Source organism: Frankliniella occidentalis, unplaced genomic scaffold, assembly GCF_000697945.3.
Source record: "Frankliniella occidentalis isolate FOCC.00 unplaced genomic scaffold, Focc_3.1 Scaffold273, whole genome shotgun sequence".
Taxonomy (NCBI): Eukaryota; Metazoa; Arthropoda; class Insecta; order Thysanoptera; family Thripidae; genus Frankliniella; species Frankliniella occidentalis.
In genome coordinates, this window is record NW_026267399.1 from 19441 (window position 1) to 46529 (window position 27089).

General features: G+C 48.7%; 2 protein-coding genes and 1 long non-coding RNA gene across 6 annotated transcripts in view; 2 read left to right on the plus strand and 1 right to left on the minus strand.

Annotated features, from left to right (window-relative positions):
- The first annotated feature begins 1846 nt into the window (after positions 1 to 1846).
- On the plus strand, positions 1847 to 3782 carry LOC113217659 (endocuticle structural glycoprotein SgAbd-9-like). The gene is made up of 3 exons (XM_026438037.2): positions 1847 to 1984; positions 2094 to 2245; positions 3211 to 3782. Exons 1-3 carry the CDS (start codon positions 1958 to 1960, stop codon positions 3491 to 3493), a joined length of 462 nt encoding a protein of 153 aa, XP_026293822.1. The 5' UTR covers positions 1847 to 1957; the 3' UTR covers positions 3494 to 3782.
- The window catches only part of LOC113201706 (regulating synaptic membrane exocytosis protein 1), an 88266-nt gene continuing 64946 nt past the window's right edge, over positions 3770 to 27089 (minus strand). Inside the window, exons 6-23 of one of the 4 annotated variants that reach the window (XM_052273456.1) lie at positions 25347 to 25643; positions 23676 to 23955; positions 23409 to 23594; positions 23022 to 23100; positions 22444 to 22694; positions 21283 to 21351; positions 18877 to 19001; positions 18611 to 18723; positions 18450 to 18538; positions 17746 to 17804; positions 12766 to 12941; positions 12318 to 12673; positions 11985 to 12224; positions 11737 to 11901; positions 8476 to 8602; positions 8125 to 8180; positions 7339 to 7443; positions 3770 to 7077 (exon numbers count right to left, since the gene is read on the minus strand). In XM_052273456.1, the coding sequence (XP_052129416.1) occupies positions 6761 to 7077; positions 7339 to 7443; positions 8125 to 8180; positions 8476 to 8602; positions 11737 to 11901; positions 11985 to 12224; positions 12318 to 12673; positions 12766 to 12941; positions 17746 to 17804; positions 18450 to 18538; positions 18611 to 18723; positions 18877 to 19001; positions 21283 to 21351; positions 22444 to 22694; positions 23022 to 23100; positions 23409 to 23594; positions 23676 to 23955; positions 25347 to 25643 (3090 nt within the window). In that variant the 3' untranslated portion in view covers positions 3770 to 6760. Of the gene's footprint in view, positions 7078 to 7338; positions 7444 to 8124; positions 8181 to 8475; positions 8603 to 11103; positions 11128 to 11736; positions 11902 to 11984; positions 12225 to 12317; positions 12674 to 12765; positions 12942 to 17745; positions 17805 to 18428; positions 18539 to 18610; positions 18724 to 18876; positions 19002 to 21282; positions 21352 to 22443; positions 22695 to 23021; positions 23101 to 23408; positions 23595 to 23675; positions 23956 to 25346; positions 25644 to 27089 lie in introns of those variants that run through there. The other 3 variants (XM_052273455.1, XM_052273457.1, XM_052273458.1) reach the window with 3 other exon arrangements.
- LOC113209755 (uncharacterized) overlaps positions 25732 to 27089 on the plus strand; it is a 37319-nt gene continuing 35961 nt past the window's right edge. The window contains exon 1 of the long non-coding RNA XR_008011872.1: positions 25732 to 26426. This is a non-coding gene — a long non-coding RNA (uncharacterized LOC113209755). The remainder of the gene's footprint in view (positions 26427 to 27089) is intronic.

The window sequence follows — 27089 nt, forward strand, 5'->3', positions numbered from 1 at the left end:
CTCATATCTGATGTTCGGTACCTTTAGGAATTGAGGCAACGAATAACCAATTGGTCTCTGACATCTGATTTGTCTTCAGATTCATGGTTGCACCGTTGAATAGATGTAGAACTCAAAGATGCCCCTGGTCAGATGCCCGACTAGGACGGCACGGCACGACCCGGGGCGTGGCGAGAGGTGGCGCCCGATCCTCAGGCATGCTGCGGTTTCACACCGGCGGGCATGACCAGCCCATTATTTCATAATGAAGAGGTTCTGTTCAAACAGAGTCAGACCCACAGTACGTGCTCCGGTAACGAGCAAAATTAAAAGATTTGGCATTAGAGCCAGCACGATAAGGGAATTAAAGCAAAAAACAAGGACACTTATCAGAGCTGCGCAGGGGCTGGCGTTAAGCAAGGAGAAGGGGTGAAGGGTCTTTCATCCTGAAGGCCGGATACCTTGTAGAAAAGCGCTACAGAAAACGCAAGTTTTTCTTATTTCATTTATCAAACACACAGTCAGTAAAATTCTACCTTCGCCTATCATCTCTATAATTACTATGAGGCGAAAGAGGCACTCGGTGGCACTCTTCACTCAGTCTCTTGGTTAATAAGCGTCCCCTGCTGCATTTAGTTTTGCTGCTTTGACGGACAGAGAGAGAAAGACGGTGGAGCTAACTTGGCACAGTGAGCCAGCTAGATGCAATAAAACTCAGTTTTTCATTCTCGTTGACAAGGTAGTGTCATTGTGTCCCACGTCGTAGTACGAGAGTGCTGGTTTACATCGAGCAGCCCACAGGCCCGCCTTAGCCTCGGGATTAGGACCGCAAGCGATAGAAATCAAAAATGATGTTTAGTACTGGGCAATGAAAGTACAGCAATTTCACTGGAAAAAATTGTCATATCGGGTACAAGAAAAATTTTCCTTTGAAAATGTCGTGCAATTATAACTCAAAATTTTAAATTTAAAAAGCACTGCATAAATTGACTTGGAATCGAATGACGAGCAGGAGTGAGTGGTTGTACATGTCCAGACTCAACGTTGAATCGACGTTGAAGTCAGAGTAACGTTGAATTTCGGACCATGTACGGTAATGGTCGGGTCAACGTTGATTCAACGTCGATGCATATCCGACTGAGATGCACGACACATTTTTCACAGTTTTACCGTGTAGACGGCGTACTCCACATTTTTGTTCCGGGCGTTACTTCGGTTCTAACCTGAGATGGTGTGAGTGCCCTTCGTCGGTGCTTCTGCGCGCCCCGCTCACTTCCGGGCCGACCGCACTCCGCACTCACTCCAGAGCACCCTGCGGTCGGGACGATCTGGGAGAGGAAGGAAAGGCGTCGTCGTCGTCGGGGACGCGCCGCCGGGGCCCACACCTTGTGCTGGGCGAGAGGCGCAGGACGCAGCGCAACGCAGGACCAGCCAAACAACGTCTTTAGGCGACGGAAGGACTCCCCCCGGCGGCCCGGCGGCCCGCGGGGAGGAGTCAGGTGCCGGTGGTGGAGCGCGGCGCCCAGGCAGACGGCAGGCAGGCGCGCACGCCCGGACGATTAGCCCATTACGCACATCTCTTCCCTTCTCCCCGGGAGGCACGCACGCGCAGTCAAGTGACTACCCATTTCCCTGGCGGGGACGCGCGGCCGGCGGGCACGGCGGCGGCAGAGCCATCGCGGCAGCCGTAGCGGCCACGCCCCGCGACAAGGACTCCCCAAATATTTTAATTGCCCGCGCCGCTCCTGACCCTGGGGCTGGCTGGCTGGTGGGGCCCTCCTGCGCCCTGGGCGTGGCAGCGTCGACAAGCGTCCCCTCCCCGCCCCGCTACCACCCCGCCCCGCCACCGCGCGCCGCTCGACCAAACCGCAAGGTGCACGGCCCTGCCGGGCGCAGGCGGCGCCTCCAGTGTCACTACTATAAGGGACGGGGCGCCGCTCGACGGACGCCCAGTCCTCAGTAGACCGCCGTCAGCAACATGAACCCCCTCCTCGTGCTCCTTTCGGTGCGTTTGTCGCGTGTGTTTTGTGTGTGCAGTGCGTCGCCGTGTGTGTGAATAACAAAGAGAGAGTCGAGCTCAATAAGTGAAACGTGTTGTGTGTGTGTATGTGCAGGTGGCGGTGGCTGTCGCCCAGGAGTCGTTTATCCTGGACGACGGGGACCATCACGCCTTGGATTACGTCCACCCCGCCGCCTTTGGGGCGCGTCACGTGCCCATCGTCGAGCAGAACTTCCAGATGATGCAGGACGGCGCCAACAGGTGGAAGTGAGTCATAATGTGACAAGTTGCGGCGGCGCTCACCTGAGTAATGGATGAAGTGGCTGATCTTTCTCTGACAACGCTCTCGGGCGGGGCTCTCGAGCACGAACTGTATAAAACAAGAAGATGACAGTTTCAACTGGAAAACTAAATGTCCTGCAGTTTAAATGACAAAACCATAAAAAAAAAAAGTTTTACAGTTTAAACTAAAAACTGTTTTACACTTTAAACTGCGAAAGTAAAGTTTATAGTTTGAAGCGGCAAATGATCGCTTTGGTTATGCAGTTTAAACTCTATAACTTTTAAGTTTTGCAGTTTAAAATGCACTACTTTTATTTTTAGTTAAAACCGTCTTCTTGTTATACCGTTAAATGCTACCTCTCGGTTCGTATACACAAAACAGGGCTAGAGTTGTTCTACATCAGTCATTATAACCCTTGTCGAAGTTGTAGAGTACACCGGAGTACACAGCCCTCGCCTGTGGCCACCGTGTCACTCAGCCTCAAAAGTGGGCCTCACAGTCAGCTGGCTGAGAGCTGCGTACTCTCGCCCGCCCGCTCACTCAGCGTGGTCGGTCGGCGACCGCCGCGCGCTCATACTGTACCGCAACGCAGGGGAGTTGGAGGGTTGCCTATCGTCACTGACCACGGCGCCCGGCGCCCCGCCTCCACCCACGGACGGCCTCGGAGCAACTAAGCGGTCGGGCGTGGAGGCACATTTCACCACCGCCGCTGCGCTGGAAACTCAAGTGTGTGAATGTCGGACACTCTTGTGTGAGATTTTCAGTCACACACTTGTACAAGGAAAGGTGTGCGTGATCTGGGAATTTCAAACAAGTGTGCCTTCACGAGTACTAATGGAAATTCGCACGCCTTCAAGTATGCGACATTCACACAACTTCAGTTTGCTATATCGAGTCCTCCTTCATTTAGCCTTACACAAATTGTTTGACCTTTCGCATTTGATTTCAGCTTCGAGTCGGCCGATGGCACAGGTCGCTGGGAGGAGGCGGCCCCAGTCTGGACGGGGGCGGGGGTGCGCGGCGGCTACAGATACGCGAGCGAGGACGGCCCCGTGGCGGTGTCGTACGTGGCCGACAAGTACGGCTTCCAGCCGACAGGCAACGCCATCCACCCCGACATCGTCAAGGCCGTGGCCTTGCAGGTGGCCAAGGCCAAGGAGGAGCCCGAGGGCATGTGGGACGAGAGAGGGTTCCCCGTGTTCGGCTACCACCATCACTACTCCGACTATTAGGCGAGGAGGCGCAGCTGCTCGCGGGCGCTAGGACATTGAGCATGTGGTTTCACCACGTCGCGGGTGATAATTCTAGTCAGCATACGTCTCGTGGACTTATGCCTGTTATCAAACGTTTAAGTTATCGTCTATATCCGTTTGACTCGGCCACAAAATGTGTGTTTTTATAAATTGATGCATCAAGGTAAAACGTCAAATGAATGTGAGCTATGGCTTCTAGTGTAAGGTGAATGTGTACGTCTCGTGTTATACTTATGTAAAAATAAGAAGGTAAACTTTTTACTGTCAACATCGGTTTTATTCATTTCTACTCTATGTTACACAGATACGATTAGAATTGTGTGAACGATGCTATGTTCAAAGAATACGACGAGGCACGATTCACACAATTTTAGTTTTATATAGACGACTCAATATTTGAATTTATGCATGAGGATGATCAACATTTATACCCACAGCCCTATTCAAAATTAATGTCGTGTATCACTGATATGAGCTATACGACATTAAGTCAACTCAAAGAAAGTTAACGTAAAGGAGAAAGTCACAGACAAGACAATTAGGCCGATACACACAGACGAAGAAAAGGCATACCTATAAGTATAGAACGCAACAGGAAGAGAATAGAAATATTTAACATCAGTAAAAATCATTCGTATTATACATGAATGTACACTAATTTGCTTTATAACCATATATAATAGCGCGATTATAAAGAATTTCCTAATATGGCGGTAAAACCGACACTGTCGAAAACTAGTTTCGCACATTTCAAATAATAAACACTTCAGAACAGGTCTAGGGTTGTTTATGCCACTGTTTTCAATTTATTAGCTTCGTACCACACCATTATGGAGCTTTCCTGGTCACAATGGTATTTGAAGGAAAAGGGGTACTTCCGGTGGCACACGTAGATGATTACAGTAAAACTGACAACGTGACGTCCGGGGTCCGGTACTATAGTAATAGGTTAAATACTAGTTTTGATTACGAACCGTCACCGACCAAAGCTGACAATATGGTTTTTTACCACTCGGCATGACTTTGGTCGAAGACGAACAGTGCAACTTCACTTATGCCTACCTTAGATAAATACTAAGCGTGTAATGCTTTCCCAACAAGACCGTTTTTATCCTTCTTGGCTCGCACAGAAATGCACATTCCCGTGCCACGCACTCTCATAGCCTCCAGTCAATCAGTACTCTGCTACTCTGAGCCGACTCATAAGGTATCGACACATATTGTCCGTGATCTTAACGGCCGGTAAAAAAGATGTCATTAAAATATGTACTTACGAAACGCTTAAAACATACACTTATTTCTTTTCACTAATCTGGTAAATAAAAATCACTTTAAATACACAATATAAGCCAAGGCCAACCAGACACTTAAAAAATAAATATACCATGATTCATAACACAATTTACATTATGGAACATGTGATGAGTTACAGTTCGAAAGTTCTGTCCAAGGAGAGGAAGGGTAAGGAGTACAGTCAACTCTCCACATAAATCGCACTTCAAGACTTGACAGATAAACAAAAATATTATAGATAAAGATTGTCATAAGTGGAGACTTTTTCAAGAAGATATGATTGTTCATTACTAGCTACTCTCAATAACAACATTGATATATCATCCAAAATATAAATTGAACTCCCGCAGCAGTAACAAGTGTGGTCGTTATCACAGAAAGGATATAAGCATACTAAGATTCATTCCCAGCAGAGATTGCGCGAACGTTGTGTGTATCATCTTCATCGAATAAGAAGGAAACGACCGTGCACTCGCAACGGCACTAAGTTTAAGTAGATTCACTGTAGAAACGTGGGGATGTTGTCCAAAATATAAACATGGATTATCAACGTACACTGTCAAAAATGATACCCGAGTTACCATCGACTACAATTTTCAAAAGTACCAGTATCGAATTTTAATAAGTGTATCACTAATGATATCTCAACTGCTTTTTATTTCGAGGAATTGGCTAAGGCTACTAATATTCGTAATTGGTTTTGATTTTTCTTTTTAAGATACAATATTAAATAAAATAAATTCACCTAGTGGATTTTTTTATATGAAGATAGAAAGGAATGAAGAAAATTTCTTTAAATTTTTCAACTGAGTACAAATTTTTGCACGTGCCAACGACAAATCTCAAGAAGGGCAGCTAATCGAAGTGTTATGCTACATTTACCTGTTTCTACCAGATTCTCATACAAATGGTTTACTAGAGTCATTCCATAACAATTTTAACACATATTAAATGGGGAAGGCACTACTATTATACAGTTTGGCTTTGACGTAATTTGTACCGCGTCAACATGTATGAATACATAATAGCATTTACTTATCGTTTTTCTACACTTTTAGTGTTTGTTACAAACACTCTGTTATTAATCTGTAAAACCCAGATTAGGAGACAAGGAGGGGAAACACCCTCCATTGGAGAATTCGTTTCGTGGGGTTCACGCGAGGGAGAAGGGGTAAGAGAGTAAGAATAGAAATTGGGAATGGGACGCGGGGTAACCTTAACTTGAAATTGGTAAAAATGTAAAAAAGACAGCTATTAGAACGTAAAATAAATAGGAAGCGTAAGAATAGACTCACTATTTATGTAGTGAGTGAAGGGAAAGATTGGAAGTATTCTTAGTTTTGGAAGAGATAAATAAACCACTTAAACCATACACATAAAAGTGGCATCGCTGATTTTCCATCGGGGCAGAACCACAGTAACGCGAAACAACGAAACTGCTGCAAACTACAGGGTCGTCCAGGAGGGGCTAATATTATATGATACAATTTTGTTTACGCAAAATAATTAATTATATCTTTTGATTGTTATGCTATCACTTTTTGTAAGCGTGATTTGATTTTCAGTTTTTGATTGAGTTTTCGCAATTACTGAAAAGTCCTTGGTAAGCTTGAAAACCCTGCTTACGTATATGCGCCCCAAATATCAAGTTTGAGAGAAAAAGGGGGAATGAGGAGGGGGTTCACAGGACTTGAAGAGAAAACTGGTGGCCATCTTGATACAAATGTTGATGTAGGCCCTACAGCAAGCGAAGATTCCGCGCTAATAGCCACCGAAAACTGTTTTCCATTCTGTTCACAGCGCAATTACTTTCTCGGCGTCCCAGGGCTGTTCGCCCAGCAGGATGGAACCTCTGCGGCTGCTGGTGGGTGAGTACTCGGGCGAGCTGGGCACCGTTAGACCCGCGGGGACGTCCTCGTGGGCCTGGAGAGCGTCCCCTTGGGAAGGCCTTCGTCATGGTGACTCGTTGCCGTCCGACCCGGCCATACCGGATCCCAGACTGGCGATGGGGAACAGAGGGTAGGCGCCGTGTGTGGGATTGGTGAGCGTCAGACGGTCGAGAGCCACCTCCGCCCCACCCAGGCCCTGATTGTGTTCGAAGCTGCCTTGCTTTTCCCAGAGCATGACGATCAAAGAGCGGCCCAGGACGTCGCAAGCCGAGTAGCGCAGCGTCTGCTGGTACTGCGGGTTGCAAGAACGGCGCACCACGCGAGTCTTGCGCTTCTGCAACCGGCGCTCACCATCCCGGAGGTAGGTCTTCACGTACGTATCTGTCGTGGAACGGTCCGAGTTAACACACGGGCAAAAGGGCAAGGTGCGTACAAAGGAACAAACTGTTACCGAAAACTACTAAACGATGCTCGTCGGAGACACACGGAGAGACGAATAGCATCAGCACTGTCGCTTCACCGTAATCGTTATTGTGAGTTATTCCAACAACAACGCTAGACGGTGATGACGACAGTAGTGACAACTGCGCTGGGTTTATCAGCCGAACAGGCGAACACGCATCCGTGGCATACATGGCTCACCTGGTGGGTTGTCTGCTGGGTATCCCGTGAAAGTCGCGCTCTTGATATCGACTTCTAGCTGTCCTTTGGTCATTAAAAGCACCATTTCCACCTGGCCACGTACGCCTGGAAAAGAACACGCGGTAGTAGTGGAAAATTCAAAGAGAATGGAATGGGGATGGTAGCTCCGATCGTCGGCGAACAGTACTGAAAATCAGGCAAGCAATTCGATACAATTCATTCAAGGTAATGCGGGCGTGTAATACATTCGCAGTAGGTCACCTCCTAGTAGGTATCTCATAATAAGCCACGAATTAAGTCCGTCTGAGATAATAATAGTTGACGAACTGTTTTTCGCAGCCCCACGAAAAGTATTAAGCGCAACTGAAAGAACACTTAGGAAATAAAAACGTTTTGAGAAAATACGAGTTTTGTAAAGGATTTCAACAGGATTTAGTGTCAAATAATTAACGCACAGCTTGTGTAACAGGGTTCACGAATGTTTGTTTATGAATTATCTCTAATCTAATCAACAACTAGACTAGTTGGAAACATTTAACATACTGGGATTTTTCTACTCTACACAGAGACCACGTGCCGGTCAAGGAGTCTAAATTAGTGTGTGTAAAATTAAAACATATGAAGTTTGATGGCTTTCAGATAGCCCCAATACAATGGTTATTCGAAATAAGCCAGCGAACCATATGACTCAATCTCGAGGGTTGATACGTCGTGCTACGGCCAGGGACTTTTACACATGCAATGCCAAATTTCTCTACGAGCTAATTAGAGGCTTTCAACTCTCACCTCCGAGAGTGTGGGAGGCCCGTGGTTTCACCTGTCCAGGCCCCAGTGGCTTTTCTCTGGAAAACGAAAGCTTGCTGTAAACTAGCGTTATCCCCCACGTTTCTTCTTGCTATACCGTCTAGTATTTATTGGAATAAATGACCTTCAGATCGGTTTATGTAACCTAGAAAGCAATTATCATTAGCAGTGATAACGAAACGGTTTGACTTTGGGAGAACGGTAAACAAACACTGACTGGTTATTGGTAGTCATTGATTTACTTGAATTTTTCGTGCGCTGTTGGTGCACATTAAAATATTAGGTGACGTTCTCGATCAAACCGTTCCGTTGGGAGACGTTATGGATACTTACTCCCAGTGCTCGTCATCATCAGAGTCTGGCCCTAGGGCGGCCAGACGCTCCGAAAGCCGCCTCGCCAGCTCGTCTCTTGGCAGCGAACCCACCTCCATCATGGAATGCTTCCTCCCCTTTTGTCCCCCTGTTGAAAAGTACAGGGACTTAGAGAAAAATAATGACGAAGTTACAGAGTAAATATTGGAATAAATTACACAGTTGATTCAAACACAACTCCTAAGCAGCTTGCGTAATAAAGCATGAAACAAGCCACAAGCCCATCACCTGTAAAAAAACACTACTCCAACACCAAACCCCCTCTCATGTTTGGTTTCACTCAATAATTCATAAGTCTAGTAAAAATTTGACTTACGACCATGGATCGTTTGCCCTGGAGAGATTAGGGTTGCGAAATTACCGGTAACAATGAATGTTACCGTAAATTACGGTCAAAATCGTAATTTACCGGAAATTTTGGAAAAATTGGAAAAATTCAATTTGAAGCAGAAAAATTTGCAATATACTATTTCTTTACTCTTCGAAATTCGTGTGTCCTGACTAAAAAGTGACGGAATAGCCGGTCTTAGCTATACTTATTGGAATATTTGTGTTTTTCATCTTGTTCTTACCAACATCAGTTGTATATAGAGTTACCAGAAGTACACCTATAAAAATCGTGATCTAAAGCTATGCCTTTTAAACTTCAGAATAATGACAAATTTGCTATCTGGTCTCTAAATAGTGACTAAAAAGGTGATAAATATGTCAAATTTACTATTCTAAATGTGACTTTTGCTTCTGAAAAGTAAGTTTTTAACTCATTTTGTAGGGTTATTATTACCGTTTTTTTCAACGTTACCAAGCTTTTGGTAAATTACCGTAAATTACCAATTTTTCCGGTAACGTTACCGGTAACATTACCGGCCGTCGCAACCCTAGGAGAGATCCATGAAGATGCTCCCACAATGAACGTTTAATGAGGCGTCGTGGCGTTTGGGATCATGCAGAAGGAACAGCCGTCATTTGCAGATACGAAATGGCCAAGTTCAGCCTATGGAGGCTCTAATAGCGCCTAATAGGTAGGCAATATCTTGTCTGCAACGCGCATGTGTGCTGCGGAGTAGCCTACCCTGAGTCTGGCAGGCGCTGAGCGGCGCTGAGCTTCCGTAGTTTCCCGACTGAATCTATGAACACTTTCTGAACGATTCTGTTTACAAGTCTCAGCGTTCACCTGCCTGCCCTGATTGGTCACCATCTCCACACAGCTGCCTGGCGGGCAGGCCTACCCAGTGCTTAGCAGGCGCTATCCAACACTAATCGAAATTACGATACTGATAACAAAAAATTAGCAACAAGTTACGGGTTACAATTACCATTTTTCATCGCTCACAGGATGCTATAACTCGATATGGCAGATAGAATGCGATACATTTATAGAGAGATAATAATTTCAAAAAATTACGATTCTTTTTTTATCGCAAAATAAAGCAATAACAAAGTTCTCGTATTGATTTTGGTATAAAAAGTTGGTAATTGTAAACCGGTAGTTGTGGCAAAATTTGTGTTAATGTGATCGAAAATCCACTGTCAGTAAAGGCGCTAACCCTCGCCTCGCCTGGGGGAATCGTTCATCCTGGGTGCACATTTAGAGTGCGAGAGGGAGCTTGGGTTGAGCACACGAACGCACACGCACACAAGCAATGGGCAACTCTACAGCCGTAGAAAGCACATTGCTGTAAAGCTAGCATTAAGTAGAGAAAAATAAGCAATTTTGTGTGTAACCAGAATGTTTTTATTTGTGTTTTTAGTTTGTGTGGATGAAACACCAACTACACACGTGAAAATGATAGGTTATATGTGTCAGTGGCGTTGGGTTAAAGTATATACTGTTTAGTTTCACAAAAAAATTGAACAGCCAAATTTACATTTGATGTCGTTTCGGACTGCATATAAATACTTGTGAGTACGTTGTGTTTTCATGTTAACATGAAAAAGGTAGATTTATGGCAATTCTTGTGACTGCTCAAGTTAACGATTTAGCAGTGGAAGAAAGTACAGACACGGGTTTAAGTGCGGCTGGTGTGAGAAACTGCTAACAGGGGTATTGTATCGCGAAATACTAGGCGGCTGTTGAAGGCCGGAGAAGGAGGGGATGGGATGGGGGCTTTTCGCCTTCCCACTCGGGTGAAGTTAGGGGCACGGTCGACTGGTTTAGATAACTTAATGCAAATATGCTTGAAGTATAAAAGTAATCACGTGAAAAGGCTAAAAAACAAAATGCGACACACCGATTTTAAATGACGCTAGTTTGAACAACTATGAAGCTGAAAGAGAATAAGTGACATCACAAAAGCACAAGATGTTGACCGCTTGGACGACACAGATGACGTTGCAGAAGCGAATGCTGTATGCACACACGGTTTAAAAATGATCCGTTTACAAGTACCCTCCATATTAAGCACACGTTCAATGGTTTCCTGTCAGAGTATACTTAGTTACATAAAAACAAATAGTATTTCTCGGTCGCTGGTGAAAGACAAACATTTAAACATTTAATAAACGCCCTGGAAGGGGTCTCAGTCGAGGGTACGAGTAAGTACGGTTCATTCGTTGTAGTTTCTGATATAACACTTTTCGTTGTCTTACCATGTTTGGTTTAAGATTTGTCCGCTGTATAGAAATAGAAAAGAAGAAACAATGTTACGAAAGTATGAAAAAAATGTGTTCACGCTTCTGAGGTACAAGCGCCACTCGTACTGTGATAAGAATGGACGTGTACGGATGTGTAACGAAACCAATGTGAGATCAAGCGTAGAGAAAATCACCTTACGAGTACGGGTGCGTGGGAATTACTACTTTTTAAAAGTTTGGTTGACTAAGCTCTAGCATGAAAAGCTTTCAATTATAAATAAGAAATGTTTTGTGCTAGATACTGTAATAACCAATAGTACATCAAAATTATTTTGATATAAAAGATTTTAAAAACCGGGTACTGTAACCTTAGGCAAGCTAGTAGAAGGATAACAGCAAAATAATGACAACCCATTCCCATAAGTAGTGCTTATACAATCAACAATTTTCTGGAAGAAGAAAGCGACAATCGCTTGCCAATATTGCCGCAAACACAACATACACACACGTCATAGGGAAATAGTATGTTTACATGCAGAAATAGGTCTGTGAAATGCAGGAGGGTCTCAACTTAAACTTAACGCACGTGCTTCTTACAGTACATTTAAATTCAAGCAATCTAGATACGAAAACATGAAAGGTACATACGCCTAGGGCCGCGCTTCCCCGCCTCTCCGGAGAAACTCATGGTGCGGCCAAGGTCGCCCTTAGCAGCTTTCAACTGTCGAAGTAATTCCTCTGGATCGCGATTACCACGAGTGGCTGAGGACCGTCGACGTTCCTTGTTGAAATTGATTGGAGGTAAATCGTTGTCTGTGAAGTCATTAAATTGATTTTAGTAATCGTCCCTTTCTCTCTAGTAGAGTTTCTTTAATAATTTGCTTTAAAATGCTTACCCAAACTCCCTTTGCTTTCTGCATTTTGCGCAGACTGGAAAGACGATCGTCGACTTCCTGGCTGGGAGCGTGAGAAGTCACGGTCAAGTTGATAAGTCTCGACCTCCAGCTGTTCTGACTGCGACGACCCGCGCCGAGAAGAGGCTCCAGACCCCATGCATGACCAGGCGTGGTCTGGGTGAAGCAGCGAAAACTCGGGTGAACCTAAAAGACCCGATTCACTTTCGGAGTCCCGTTCCTCTGCAATAAAAGTAAATGCGTAAACAAGTGACCCTTCACCGCTAACAGGAGCGTTGTGCAACTGTCGCACAGTCAAACACCGACTTTACTCACCCGAGAAAGACCTTTGGTTGATCCCAGAATTACGCATTAATCTTTGCGTCATATCAGAAGCAAGCGAGCCACGCGGCGACGCAAGCGGGGACTTCCCTCCGGCACGTGTGCACTTGGGGTCCTCTAGTCGGTACCACACAGGCCGATCATCCAGAAAAGCCTTTTGAAGATCTACCGAGCATTCGCCGAGAAAGAATGTATCTCTTTCTGGGCCAGGACAAGCATCCCAAAGGGTGACTTCCATTGTGCGATCCATCAAAGTCTCAGGCTTGATGTTGCTGAACTCCAGCGTAGCGTTCCAAACCGGGTTGTGAGTAGGCTCCGCGATATCTGTCTTAAGACCTTTTTCGTCACCCCTATAGAGCAGAAAGGAATGCAAAACGTTATTACGAGGGTGCAATAATTAAAGTCGTAGAACACAAAAGACGTATAGCAGTCATAGACTCACATAACAGGTAGAAGTCGTAACTTAGCATACGCCTCTGGAATGGTCCCGTGCCCAGTGTCGTCCGAGCGGCACGCTAAATCGTCCGCAGCAAGGACAGAGACGACCAAATCGTCGTCGTGAAGCCACACCTGCATTTGGATCCGGCCCGACACCTGCTTCTCCCGCAGCATCTGTTCCTGGAGAGAGAACACTAAACCTTGTGACGAGTGGTCAACTGAGTTGTCTGTGGTTGTTAGGAAGCAATACCTGAACAAAAAAAGGTGGGTGCTGTGTCAGAGTTTCCTTCTGCTGACAACTGACCGACCTTGATAACCGACAGTTAAGTGACTGTCTAGGGAATAAGGGTATTGTTGGGTGAGTGTTAGACAATGAGAATACTTGTAAAGCCCGAAGCGTTGACGTGGTTGCACCTAATTGCGTATGGACGCTGAGAGAATCCTGCTACTTCATTACATTTGAAAAAAATAACTTCAACATTGAATTTGCCGGATATGAGTCGAATTATTTTTTCCAATCAAAAACGATTTAACCGCAACGAAAATTAAAACTAGCAGGTTGGCACATTTCCTTAATTTGCACCAGTTAAAACCAAGACTAATGAAGTCTGTAACGTCTATTCACGTACACAAACATTTGTTGTGTGCACATTTTTAGAGAAAATTATACCTACGGATAGCTAAATACTAAGAAGGTTTCTACATTTTAATATACAAAGCATAGAAAATCGCGAAAGCAAGTAAAAGAGTTTGCGAAATGGAGACAGTCGTGTGAAGAAATGACGTGAAAAACACAGCAAATTGTTAATTCAAAACACTAATCCACACTCAAACACACACACCCACACACACACGCAATCTGTAGAAAGGAAGATGCGCAAAGGCATTGCAGCAACATTTCTACAACGTTGCAAAAACTACGGCATGCAAAAGACTATAGGGGTAGGCTCAAAAGTACAGCACAAAAAGTAAGAGTTTCTTACAGGTCCCTAGCGAAGCATCGATCGGTAACCTACAAGCGAAGCAAGGTTTAGTGTTTTCTTGTGGATCCCAGCAACCAGCCTATCCATACCCTAAAGTGTTTGTCAATGATGCGAAGAAGCTCACGAGTGACATAAGAAGTAGAACGATTGACAAAGAAACTATCGCAAACGCAGGTGTGGTTTGTATTGTAGAGATTTTCCCCTACTGAATAGACAAGGCAGTATTTCCAAACGCATCACATCAGTAATTGTTATGTTACAATAACACTCAATCCGTCTCAACCTCGTTTTAGGATGACAAGAAATAACAGTGCAGCTAATCGTGGATGAATATTATAATTTTTTGATTGTTATGGATTTGCATTGGAATAGACCCTATTCAGTCTCGGCTCCGGGAGAATAAAACAGGAATCCCAACCGGAACCAGTACCTTTATCCTGCCATATCCCCGCGATAAAACTTGCAAACCTGCTATAAAAATCACCAAAAACATTCTGGATGGTGCCTCTACCTACCAAAGCCATTTAAATGTTAAAATAGCGTGATTATTTGTAACTGGTTACGGTAGGGATTCCTGTTTTCCTCTCTTTGAGCCGAGACCGAATAAGGTCTATTGAAACAAAGGTATGAGCTACTTGGAGTATCCTTCTCCATTTTCAAAGGGTAACTAAAAGCTGGAAACCTAACAGCAAATAAGCAGTTCTGAACAAAAGTTTTGTTCTAGTGCTGAGCGAATTATACATTTTCTAAGTTGGTGAAAAAACGATGTGGGCAGCCACAAGAGTCATGTCAAAATCTTATCATTATACCAGCCTAAGTTTGACGGTACGTCAAACATTAGCCTTTATTCAATTTGAAGCTCCGCGGCTGATAACAACGAAGGCATAATACGTGCACACATTTTCGCTCGCACCACGGACAGAACTAAGAAGAGAAGTGAAACGTAATTTTACGTCGCACAACAATGAGAGATTGAAATATCTACTTAAAGGCTTAATCGCTGAGTGTAGAGCGATATGCCAAAATCATTGAGTTATAGCTTTTTGCAATTGACAGTTGCCAATAGAATATCCACTGTTGCGTTCCAGTCCAACCGATAAGGAATACAAAGAGAGAACCACTGTGAAAAATATTCTTAAGTTTCTGCGTAGATATTACGGAAAAGTGTTCCATTATACAAACTGGGTACAAATGTTCATAACACTAATGTATTGACTTTGAATTCGTCGACGAGCGAAAGTCGTCAGTCGTAAAGTTACAAAGCCATTCGTAAATTTACAGCATCGTTTGTAAACCGAACTTAGTTGTATATTGTTTTGCCAATTTACAAAAATATGTTACACAGTGACAAGTACTGGAAATAAATTAATGCTTAAACATTATATTTTGGATCTTATCACGCTGACCTTACGCTGTTCTGGATACCATAATTAGGCTTGTCAATCATCCCCAAAGGAAATGTGCCACCAGACTGCTCGAACGCGGCTGCTTCAAACATACCGACATCAAACATTACGGACATACCGAATGTCGATATAAAGGGAGTTTAATCTGTCATACAAATGCTACGATAATAGGGCAGAGATAAAATACGCGGGAAACCTAAAAAGCGAAGCCCGACTCTAAGTGTATTGCCATAGTCACTAATTAGGACGCAACCATCCAACCTTACGTGCATTACGCTATCTCATTGAAGATACGTGGTTGAGCATCAAAATGACAAGTCAACTGCAGATATAGATTCGAGCCAATTTATTAATTTATTTTTTAACATTACAAACGACAAAGACCCACCCTACTTAACAAAATCGAGCGCTAAATACACGTAAGGCGACTACTAGTAATAATAACAATCTATGGGTGGAATCGAACGGCCGAGATGAGAAAAACCGATTATTTACTCGCTAGAACAATGACAGTATCGTTAAAAATATACAGCAGCGGACAAGCGCATACGTTTATGAATTCACTGAGGCAAACAGTTATGAGTTTACGGCTCGACATTTACCAGTTTACCTTCTTTCTCTAGAGGGGTAGAGCAGTTATTCTGCGTATAGCAAAGTACACACATTTCCGAAATCGTATGAGCACAGAAGGGAAGTTATTTCGGCAGATTTCTATGATCTATAAATAATGTACGCTCCCACGCTGAACTCGCAGCTGCGAAGCGAGCACGCAAAGTTTAATCCTTTTCTAGCTATTAGTGGAGCCAACCCCTATTCTAGAACTTCTAAAGTGGGCAATAGACCTTATCATGAAGATATGTACAAGCTAATTACGATAATTACATACACGCACCAAATCAAGGAGCTGAATGATGAGCGTCCTGGTCTGCTTGAAATAGACGCAGAAAAATGCGACACGCACATTTCTGCATTAAAAATACTCATGTTATAGTTCCAGGAGCTGGGTGATGTGATGGACAGTCTACTATATTGGTCCGAACGACAATGTGTCCTCTCAATCTAATCCTCAGCTAACGGTTCACGAAGAAAAACACAACGTCTTTAATGGTTTGTAAAGCCACATTGGGTAAAAGGGTCTGTCTGCGGGTATCATATGTTGTCATAGCTTTATGCACAAAATTCTATCAAAATTAACTGAATATTACTTCTCTTTCCTTTTAGTGTTGAAAAGACCTTCAGTGTAAACCAGTGTAGGTGGCTTGCTTCAGAAGTCCGCAACGTTGCTGAGAGTAATTCCCACCGAATAGAAAAAGAGCAAGACAGACTTAGTTTGGGTGGAAAAATGAAGAACTTGGAGATAGATTAACGTGCGGGGCGATTCAAATGAAAAAGGAAAAGCGTCTACATTTACTGTATGTTATCGGAACATTCGTAGTTCAAGAAAGCTTATCGTTCACAGATAATGAATTTGCCACATGTTTATCGAGTTAATATCAAAATAGAAAGAAAGTCTATATTGGAAAGTCTTAAGCTTTAAGAAAGATCACACTTCTAAACAGCCCCATTAAGCTGGCCTTCAATTAACACCAAAAGCGTATTTCCACAGACGCATAACTCAGCTACAGATCTAAACTACAGCAACACCTCATCCAGTATTGTTACAGATATCACAGAAAGATTAGTAGCTACCAAGAAACACCCACTTATAATGTCGTGGTCATCAGAATAGAGCACTGCACTAAAATCCCTACCTATTTAGAGAGATTCACAAAACAAACGGCCAGCAAGAAACCCACAGTTAAGATAAAACACGTTTCGTGATAACTGAATGCCATTTCTCAATGTAGGAATGGAAGAACGAATATTGACGGAAGATATGGTAACAGTCGTGGTAAATATTTACATGACTCCCACGTTTCTCTGTTACGGTATTGGCACGTGATTACTGTAACCAGGGTTAGTACAATCTACACGATATTGAAAAATGCATAAATGAACTCGCGACGTTAAAGTTATTGGACCCATATTACATTTGGGTGGGTACTATTATCAATCAACCTTTCAACTTACTTTCAACCATCATAATGCCATTTTCGCAATTTTAAAAATGTTCCTATCTGAATGAGTGTACCATCATTCAAAAGCCAATAGAAATGTAAACCACATCTACCATATCCCAAGAACCGAAAAATGAGAGGTTAATAAATCTCTCACAAACTGCGGAGTTCCAGCAGTTTTTCAAGGGAAAACATTCATTTTCCTACCGCCTACCTTGTTTTTGAATGAAGACAGTTTCCTGCATCTTCGAGAGATTGCTTACTTTGATGGGCTATTCAAATCACACTAGATGCGTAAAGAAAGTATCCCAACATGCAGCTTGCTCTGCAGCGCTCCTATACAATTCGACACAGCGGCGCGTCCAGACCTCTACTACTAACACATGTTCAATGGCAGTGGTAGAATATCGTAGATTAATGGTTTGGCTGGGGCAATAAGAAATCACGCCGTAGAATATCCGCACGGAGCCCATACTAGCAATACAATACAGTACACAAAGCAGGTGAACGACTGTCTCCATGCTAGCAGCTATTATACCGGTGTCTTCGGTAATTTTCTTCTGGTCGGGGAAGCGGGAGCTTTCTCGGTCTCAGCGTCTGCAACAGCATAGACTGAGTCAAGAACGGTTCTAATACAAAAGTTGTCTTTTTTTTTTTGTCGACCTTACAATGACACATCGTGCACTTTTGTAGCAAACGCATTTCCGTGCGCATTTAGAAATTTATAAAATCTAGTTAGTTACAGCAATAATTTTTGCTCTTCTCTACCCTGCTTTAAAAAATGCATACGCATGTTTTGATATATATGCAGAAAAAGCATCACACTACAGAACCACCGTCTCGTTCCAGCTCGTGATGAAGGGAACGAGGGCTTGACAGTGAGAAAATGAAGACGCCCATAAGCGGGTTAAAGCTTTAAGCGATAGGATGGTCAATAACAAAGAGAAAAAGATACTACAATGCTACGATGCTACAAAATATACACGGGAAAATTAGTTTCGTGATTCGCTTTTCGATCGCAAGGTTCGCATTTTAAGAAACAAGGAGGTGACGATTAATGTTTTCGCGCAGATGGTGAAACTGGAACGAAATGTGAAGTAAAGTGCCTAGAAGACAGTCATAAAAAATGGACAGGCTTGTGCGGTTCGGAGAAATGCCAGAGTTGAGGTGGAAATGGAAGACTGAAAGATGAAAAAAATACGATTTAAACTTGACACTCACCAGACACCAGACGCAACTCACCAAGGCTCAATCCCAGTTGCTCTCCCTGTCCACTCTTGCGAGGACCTGAGGAGTAGCCGGCTGGGTCGTCGAGAAAATCACACATTCGCCTGCAAGAGAGGAGACGGTTAAACCTCGCTTGACGGGTATTTCGGAGGCCAATCTAGGAGGAGCTGGCTTACAGGTCCGAGCAGTGTTCTACGAGGAGTTCGGCGACGTCCCCAGTGCGGTCCATGACAGAGCACACCTCCTCAAAGCTGCGGTCCGTCAGCGGCACTCCTCCCCACTCCAGCACCTAGAACAAAAGGTATAAGTGTTTCCGTCGGGACTCCGGGCGGTAGAGGAAAGACCCGCCTATACGGTATCCCGAGATCGTCAAAGAAGACCAGACAGCTACTAAAATGAAGTGTAACCAAGCCAACATGACAAGGCTGTTCTCGACACCGACCTTGTCCCCCTGCTGCAGGCCCCCTTTCTCTGCCGGTCCTCCAGGAACTGTCCACACGATGTAGGCAAACAGACGGCCATCCGGCCCCGACTTGCCACCCACAACTCGCATGCCGAAGCCCCTCGCTGAAAACACAAAATACCATCATTTAAAAAAACTATTTGATTAAAAACAAAAATAGCTCTGCTATGACTTTTCGGTTTAGGAATCTATTCCTGCGGTCCACTTCGCGGTTCGAACGAACGGGCGCACTGTCTTCGTCATAACCTCATAAAACTGCAGTAATCCCCGGAATTCTCTCATCAAAATCGACCTTGGGCCGAAGGCACCCACCCCCACGTAGGAACGCCCCCTCCCCCCTTTTGCCTCTGAGCAGCGAGAGCGCCCTCCCCGCTGATGCCCCCCGGGGAGCCCGGCAAAGCGATCCACGCCCAGCGCGTTAGCCTGACAGATGAATGAAACCGAGAGAGACGACTAGATCGGAGAGAGGCGCAACCAGCGCGCGTTAACGCGTGCCCTCCAAAGAAGGTAAAACAAAAGGAAGAAGAGACTATAGAGAAAAGAGCATGAACGTCCCTTGCCGTACAGAGGCCTCATGTAATTTGACTTTGTTTTTAAACACGTTTCTCCGTTTTCCTGCGAAAGGGGGCTGTTTGTAGCCAGCCTACTTTATATGCTCTGGCCCTTGATTTCTAAACTGCCGCACATCTGGTAGTCCGGACGGGCTCGCGGCTCGCGCCCTTATAAGCATAAAGCGAACGCAGAGAGGGATAGTTGGCTCGCGGGCCGGCATCTCTGCAGAGCATGCTCTCCACCACCGCCGCGGAGCGCGCGCGCACGCGGCGAGGCCATTCTGGCGTTAAACCAGTCGACGCGTTAAATTTAAAGCCGCACTCGTCTTCCCCGGCGGCTGCGGCGCGCGCTTGCGGAGGTGCCGGAGGGAATAGACTAATCTTTAATGTCTCTCCTTCCAGGCCGGGGCCTATCACGCCGCGCGGTGGAACTACGCTGCTTACGTAGTTTGCAAATTACATTCCCTCCCTTCCCCACGTGGGCCCCGCGTAGCCCCGCGTAGCGCCGCGTAGCCCCGCGTAGCGCCGCGTAGCCTCGCGCCCAGGCCCCAAACTACCGCTTGCTCCTGATGACATTATGATATTCCCCGCCCCTTCCCCGCCCCTCTTTCCTGCTAATAGTCGGGCCGGCCCCGTCCCGCCGCCGCGACGCGTGCCCGGGCCCTGCGCCCCGGGCGCCCCGCGAGGCTCCGCGCGGGTGCAGTAAGTACCTGTGCGGGGCGCGGCTTATGGCGGGGGAAGGTCGCCCACACACACGGGCCCCGCGGGGGGGGGGCACACTGAAAAACAGGCCCGTCCCCTGCCTCGACAAATAAAGGGAAACTTGCGTCGAGGCGCTGTCCTGCACTGCAACTTACGCGTGCCAAGCCAATCGTCCGTGACAAACGGCGTCACTTTAAATGGGTTGGCTTCTTTTGACGCAAAATTATTGGCGTCTAATGACGCCAAATTGTGGCGTCCCGACGCCAAATCCTAAAAGCCGACAAATTTTGGCGTCATAAGACGCCAACCCATTTACAGTGGTCTTAGGGATCATCTAGAAAGTGCGTTAGCCATTTGCCGTTATGGAACTGCTCAGTTCATCCAACGGAAGCTGTCATAGCGCCTGATCGGTAGGCAAAATCTTGCATGCAGTGCACGCGTGTACTGCTGGATAGCCTACCCTGATTTTCGCAGGCGCTAACCTGCTGTAGTTTGCCAAACGATTTTGAGAAAAGCGGACGTACTTTCTGGACGACCCCTCAAGGTCCGCGCGCATATGCGACAGGGGAGCGGTCTCGCTCGGTGTGCGGCAGGCGAACGGGGCGATTCAGCAAGCTGGTTACACACTAAGTGGATTGTGTCTCTTAATTTGAACGAGTTTCTGCGTTGATTTAAACTCGTTTGTGCATTCATTTGCCGAGACCATGCAATTTTGCGCACAAATTTGTACAGAAAGAAATGCAGGTTTAACTTAGCACGAATGTTTGCACAAAAACAGATAAATACATTTAGTATGAATGTCCTACGGGGTATCCTCTCGACAGAAACACTGGCATAAAAGTTTTCAAGCGGAAATTCTTGGTGAAACAGAACGTTCGACTCGATCCTTTCTTTTTCTTGCCTTTTTTTCACTCTGCCGGTGAGTGATTTATTTTTATCGAGGGCGGACCACCACCACCACCATGGGGTTGCAGGGCGACGCGGGGCCTCCGGGGTCACAATAGCACAATAAAGAGGGAGCCCGAGGGGAGGGGGGGGGGGCTGGCCGCGGGCTGGGCTCCGGCCCGCCTGTTGCTCTGGGCGGCGCCTCCCCGCTACGCCCCGCCAAGCACTACACCACTTCACTACTTACTCCGGTGCGCCTTGTCCGAAGGGTCTCGCCGAAGCACCACTCTCCGCTTGCTAGCGCCGCCGCGAGCACCTGAAACAAGAACGGTTTACCCATTGGCGTACAGGAGAAAAAAAATAATCAAAAATACCCCCTCTGACCGGAGCGCGAGTACGCAAACCCGCATGCATAGAAACACAAAGTTTTACGGAAATTCTAGAAATTGGTTATATGTGTAAACTCTTTTGGGGAATAGCCAAAGGCTACAGGTTTGGAGATGTTCGCAGTAAAACAAACCCATGACGTTAAGTAATGATGGTGGCTGGTAACACACCCATCTCACCTCACCTGCCTGTCAGGCCAGGTAAAAATATAGTCCACCTATTCTTTCCTTTTCCGCGAAATAATGATGATAAAACATGTATGTCCTCAAAACATTATTCCTGGCCCCGTTTTCCCACGATGAAAGTGTGTTAGTGTGCACTCGGCTCGTCTGTTCAGAACCTCGAGCCGTTGCAAAGAGGCACGCGGCTTGCGAGTCCCTCGACTCAAAGTTCGGGCAGCGAGTCAGGCGCCCCTCTGCAGCGCCGCCCACTCGCAAGGTCCTGATCCTTACTGCATCCCCGCTGCATGCACACTCTCGCGGCTCAACAGCAGCAGCACCAGAGCGGTCCCACTCGTTCCGCATGGGCCGAAATTTCCGGGCCCACAAAATTTCCCTCCGCGAAACTCGCAACTTCCCTCTTTCTCCCCGCCGCGGCAGAAACTTTGCTTCGCCGAACAACTGCCCAACTCCCCGCCGGCGCCGACTCTGCTGCTCTGGGCATGGCATTGTGGGGGGCAGGGGCTGGCACGGGGGCGGGGTCGGCGGAGGCGCAGCCCCGCCAGCGACGCCAGCGCGCGGCCACTTGCAGCCAGGCACATTAATACACTGAATGGGGGCGAGCAGTCGCCCCGGGAGGCGCACGGGCGACAATACCGTGACGCAGCGCCACGCAAAACAGAACGGCGGAGATATTTCGACCCACCGCGCCCCGCCCCGCCCGCCCGCCCCGACGGGGGCGCGTCGAGCGGCACTCCCCCTCTCGCGCCCTGCCGGTGGGCGTGGTGGGGCGGGGCGGGGCCGGGGGCGCTACAGGGGCACTGGGCGGGCGCGATAAGCGAACGGAATGGCACTCGACTCACCAAAGTTGGGCTCCGAGTCCACGTCGTGAATGACGATCTTGATGGCCTCCCCGTCGGTGACGGATGTCTGGCGCCGCATCCTCTCGGCGTCCTGGGCGTCCTCGACGGCCACGGGCGGCACGGCCACCATGCCCGGGACGGCGCGGTGCGGGTGCGCGACCGGGGGCACGATGACGCCCGCGAGCGGGACCACCCCCTCGGGCCCGCCCGCCCCCGCCTTAGCCGCCGCTCGTATCTTGTTAATGTCAGGCCTGGAACAGAACACAGAGTGTCACTCGGCAGTAAGCACCGCGGTCTCGCCCTTCCCCTCCACTCCCGCTCCCCGCTCCCCGGCCTGCTCCGGCAGCGCCGCGCGTCCCCTAGAGACATCAATTATGCAGTTATAGCATCGCGTCTGGGGTCAGCAGCGCGGCCGGAGCAGGGCGAGAGGGAACAAGACCGAGAGACCCCGCGAGCGAGTCCCAGCGGCGGCAAGAGGGAAGGAGGAAAAAGGCTGAAGACAGCTGCTGCTGCTCCTCCGCATGCCGGTCGTCTTCTGGTAGGGGGTTTGCCCCCGGCCCGCCCGCCCCGATACTCACAGCTGCGAGCCGCGGCGCCGCGTCCGCCGCTCCTCCTCAGGGTGCACCTGGATGGTGTCGGGGCCGTCCAGCCCCGCCGCTGCAACAGACACGGGGGGCGCTTAGCTATCGGCAATGCGATGAGTAAGATGGATGGATGGGGGGCGGCGGGATTGAGAGCCGAGAGTGAGAAGAGAGGGGGGAGAGAAGAGAATGTCGATGAGGCGCGCCAGAGTGATGATAGTCATCGCGGCGCTCAGGGCAAAGAGGCGAAAAAAAAAAGGGCGGGGGAAAAGATGGAATACATTTACGAGGACGCCGCGCGCGGGCGGGCGGTGAAAGAAAATAACTCCGCCTATCTCTCCGAGCGCTGCTTCCCTCGAGCGCGCGATTCTCGCGGCTGCTTACCCGAGGGGTCGTCGGGCTTCCTGAACGATGCGCGGCGCCCCGAGGGCTCCGGCGGGCCGGCCGCGCCGCCGGGGCCGCCCCTGGCCGCCGCCTGCAGCGCCGCCGCCATGGCCTGCGGGGAGAGGGCGCCGCCCGTCTGGTACACGTCGTAGGCCGAGGCCCGGCGGGGCAGCTGGACGGGGAGTCCTGCAAGAAACATGAGAGGGACTCGTGAGCTCGACCTCCACCGGCATCACACGCCAACAGACACCAGCAGCAGACACCCACCGAGGCCGACCTCGCCGGCGCCGCCGGGGCCGCCGGGCGCGCCGCCCGCCTTGATCTCGTCGTCGTAAGAGTGCTGCTTCTGGACGCGGGAGCGCCGCCGGCCGGCCGCGCCGTGCGCCGCCCTCCGCCGCCACTCCTCGCCGGGGTCGCCGTCATCCTGGCCGCCGCCGCCGCCCGTTGTCTGTGGGGACGCCGCCCGCGACCCGCCGCCCGGCGACACGCCCCTCTTGTTTTGCCGGGCGTCCGGCTCCCACTCGCTGCCCCGGCGCGAGCCCGCCACCTGCAAAAACACAGCGTTAGTCTCCAAGGTTACACGCGTGGGTGTCCGTCGAGGAGGTTGGAAGTGGTTGGGAGACGTCGTCGCGCGGAAGGAAGCCCAGGTAATAAGACAAAGTGTAGGAACAAAGGAGGAGCCCGGGAGGTACGGTGGTGGTGCGGGGAATCCTGGGCGGAGCATCGTCGTGTCGCAGCCTGCGCAACCACACCAACCACCGCGCCTACCCTCGGCGGCTACCCCCTTCATTGTCCCTGCGCTGTTGTACTTGAGCCCTGAAGCTTGACGTTACCACGCCGCCCACCCACGCCGCGCCACGCCCTGGCAAAGCTGACGGGGGCTGACGGCACGGGGCTTACGTGCGGTCGGGAAAAGCGGGATGCGACGCGGCCGTAACATAGCCCGGCACTCTCTCTCTCTCTCCCTCCATCACACAGGCAGCAGACACACGCACACCGCTCGCGCACTGACGGAAACACGAACACATTCGCAAAACACCTACACAACCGCACACTAAGTCCCTGCTTGTTCCTCGTCAGTCAGGAGGGTGAAGCGTTTCCAATTTCTCACAATTTGCACCCCTAGAGGCTCACCTTGCCCCCCGCGCTTTCTCCTCGATTTAAGAGCGAGGGTGCGGGAGGTAGAGAGGGAGAAAGGAAGAGCTGAAGAGAGATTGAGCGAGGGAGAGAGATGGGGTGAGATAAAGATAGGGGGAGAGAGAGAGTGAGAGATGAGGGGGATAAGGGGGATGGAGGGGGATAGATAGAAGGGAAGAGATAGAGGGTGTGAGAAATGGGGAGTGAGAGACCCACCCCTTTCATGGAACACTCCAGGATGTAAGACAAGTCCCATCAGAAGCTGTAAACCCGCAAGCTGCTTTGCATATATACACTGCACGCACGCCACACGCGGAGTTGAACGTCCCCGCACGACGGCATCTTTGCACTGGACGAGCCGAACCCCGCGCGCGCACGACCTCACCTGCCGCTCCCCAGAGCGCTGTAAAAGGCTAGGGTCGTCAGGCAAGGCACCGGGAGGGTCGCAAGGGGGGGGGGGGGGGGCTATGGGATGCAGCACCTGTTAGCACAGAGCGGCCCCCCCCGGCCCGGCAGGTTCCGCCACCCAGCGGCGCTTTGCTCGCTCAAGATGTGTTCAAAGGGACAACCCGACGGCACTACAGACAACAGTGGGGCTCATTTGCAGGAAAACACCATCCAGGCGCGGTGGGTAAATGGCGGGGCGGGAGGAGCAAGTAAACACTCGGAGGGGCTCGGGACAGACGACCGGAGGCCCGACGATGAGAGCAACAGGAAAATCCAGAGTAGAACCTATTTTTTTGTCCCGGTGCTCTGCTACCAGGAAGCGTCATCGTTGTTAGAAAGCGTGACTCGACTCACATGAATCTTGACCTTCTCCAGCTCCTTTAGCGAGGCCGGCGAGACGTCCGAGTGGCGCCGGAGCTCGGGTGACCGTGGCGGGGCTAGCCCCGCCCCCAGCCCGCCGGCGCCGGCCCCCGCGCCGCCCCCGGGCCCGCCCCCTGGGGTGAGGCCCGAGCTGCCCCCGAGCTTGACGTCGCTATGGCGCCGCTGCAGCGACTCCACGACGGGCAGCTCGAGCGACGTCTCCATGGAGTCCTGCGCCTGCACCTGGGCGCGCGACTGCAGCTTGCGACGGCAGATGGAGCAGCGCCATGCCTGCCGACAAAGAGAGAGAATCATTAGTTGCATTCTTGCACATTTATATGAGGCAGCTGCCCTTTCAGAGGAACAATAGCAGCGACAATCTAGCAGAGGTTAGGTTGCGTTGCGTGTCTTGAGGTTACAAACAGTTTTCAAGGGGCTTATACATCTAGAACTTTGGTATGACCTTTACCAAGGTTTACTTCGTCAATTGAGTCATCGTTGTACCCATGCACACTAACCTAGACAACGACACCGGGACGGTTTTGAAGATTGTGCTAACTTACTTTTACAAAGCCAAAATTTGCAGTTCCCCTACATTTTCACATTTTACGAATTCTAAAAAACTTAGTTTATCGAGAGCCGATGATAACACACCCAGTCGCTGCAAAACACAGTAAGGTCGCTTGCGTTCAGTTTTGTTTAGGGACGGTACTACGCCACACACACCACCTCCTACGGGCTGCCTTCTTTGTTCCTCCCTTTCGGGCAGCTTCCTCGTCGTGCCTCGCCGCTGTGCCGGACTTACTCTCGGAGCGATTAATTTAGATTTTAGAAAAGTTAATGTTTTCCCGAATTAGCAATATGAAAGTGCAACAAGAATATGTCCAGTCCCGCCGCAGCGTCGCTTGAGTTCCGTGGTTCCGTGACCTGACTCTCTGCCTCTCACGCTGTAGTAGTCGTGCCCAGCCCAGTGCGAGTGCAATGCGAAGTGTAACAAGTGCTTCCTTCTGACGGCTCAGCGTTCCGTGATTTCCGAGTCGTTCTCCCCATCCAGCGCTCAGCGCACGTCTAAAGGTAAGAACCAACAAGAGAGGAAATGTAAATTTGTGACACGCCAAACTTCGTTATGCTGTATATGCCGGAGAGACCGAGGCCAGGTAGCCTAACCTCAAATCCTCAACACGGCACAACCTCGGTATATCTTGAAAAGTGTGGGGCAAGGCGGGGCGATTATATATGCTGTAGGTCTATCATAGATTGATTTGGGCAATCGTCACACTAATAAAGCATCGCGTAGGAAATTAGCCTGGATTCGTTTTGCATTTTTCAACGTAAAAGAGCTTTTGATGATGCATGCCGCGCACGACAAGTGAGGTTATGGGGTTAGTTGCCGGTCGCCAGCAGGTCGAGAGAATGAGTTGTTGGGCCCTCCTTTAGAGCAGCACTATTTTTTCGCTGGGAAGACTATGAGCTTCGAGAGAATGTGGACATTCTCTGGTGGTGTACTCGACCGTTCTTACAGTTGAGTTGTGCCATGACTTGTCGCTGTTCTCATCTCTCTTTGGGAAAGACGCCCGGGGACGGGGGACGGGTGGGTGCAGGCAGCCAGCGAAGAGGCAGGGCAGGCGGCGGGTGCCAGGCCATGCCCGTGGTGGTGGTGGTAGTGCTGGTGATGGTGGTGTTTGGCCGCTCCCCGAGGAGGGTTCGGCAGCCCGGGGGAGGCGGGGGCGCAGAGGG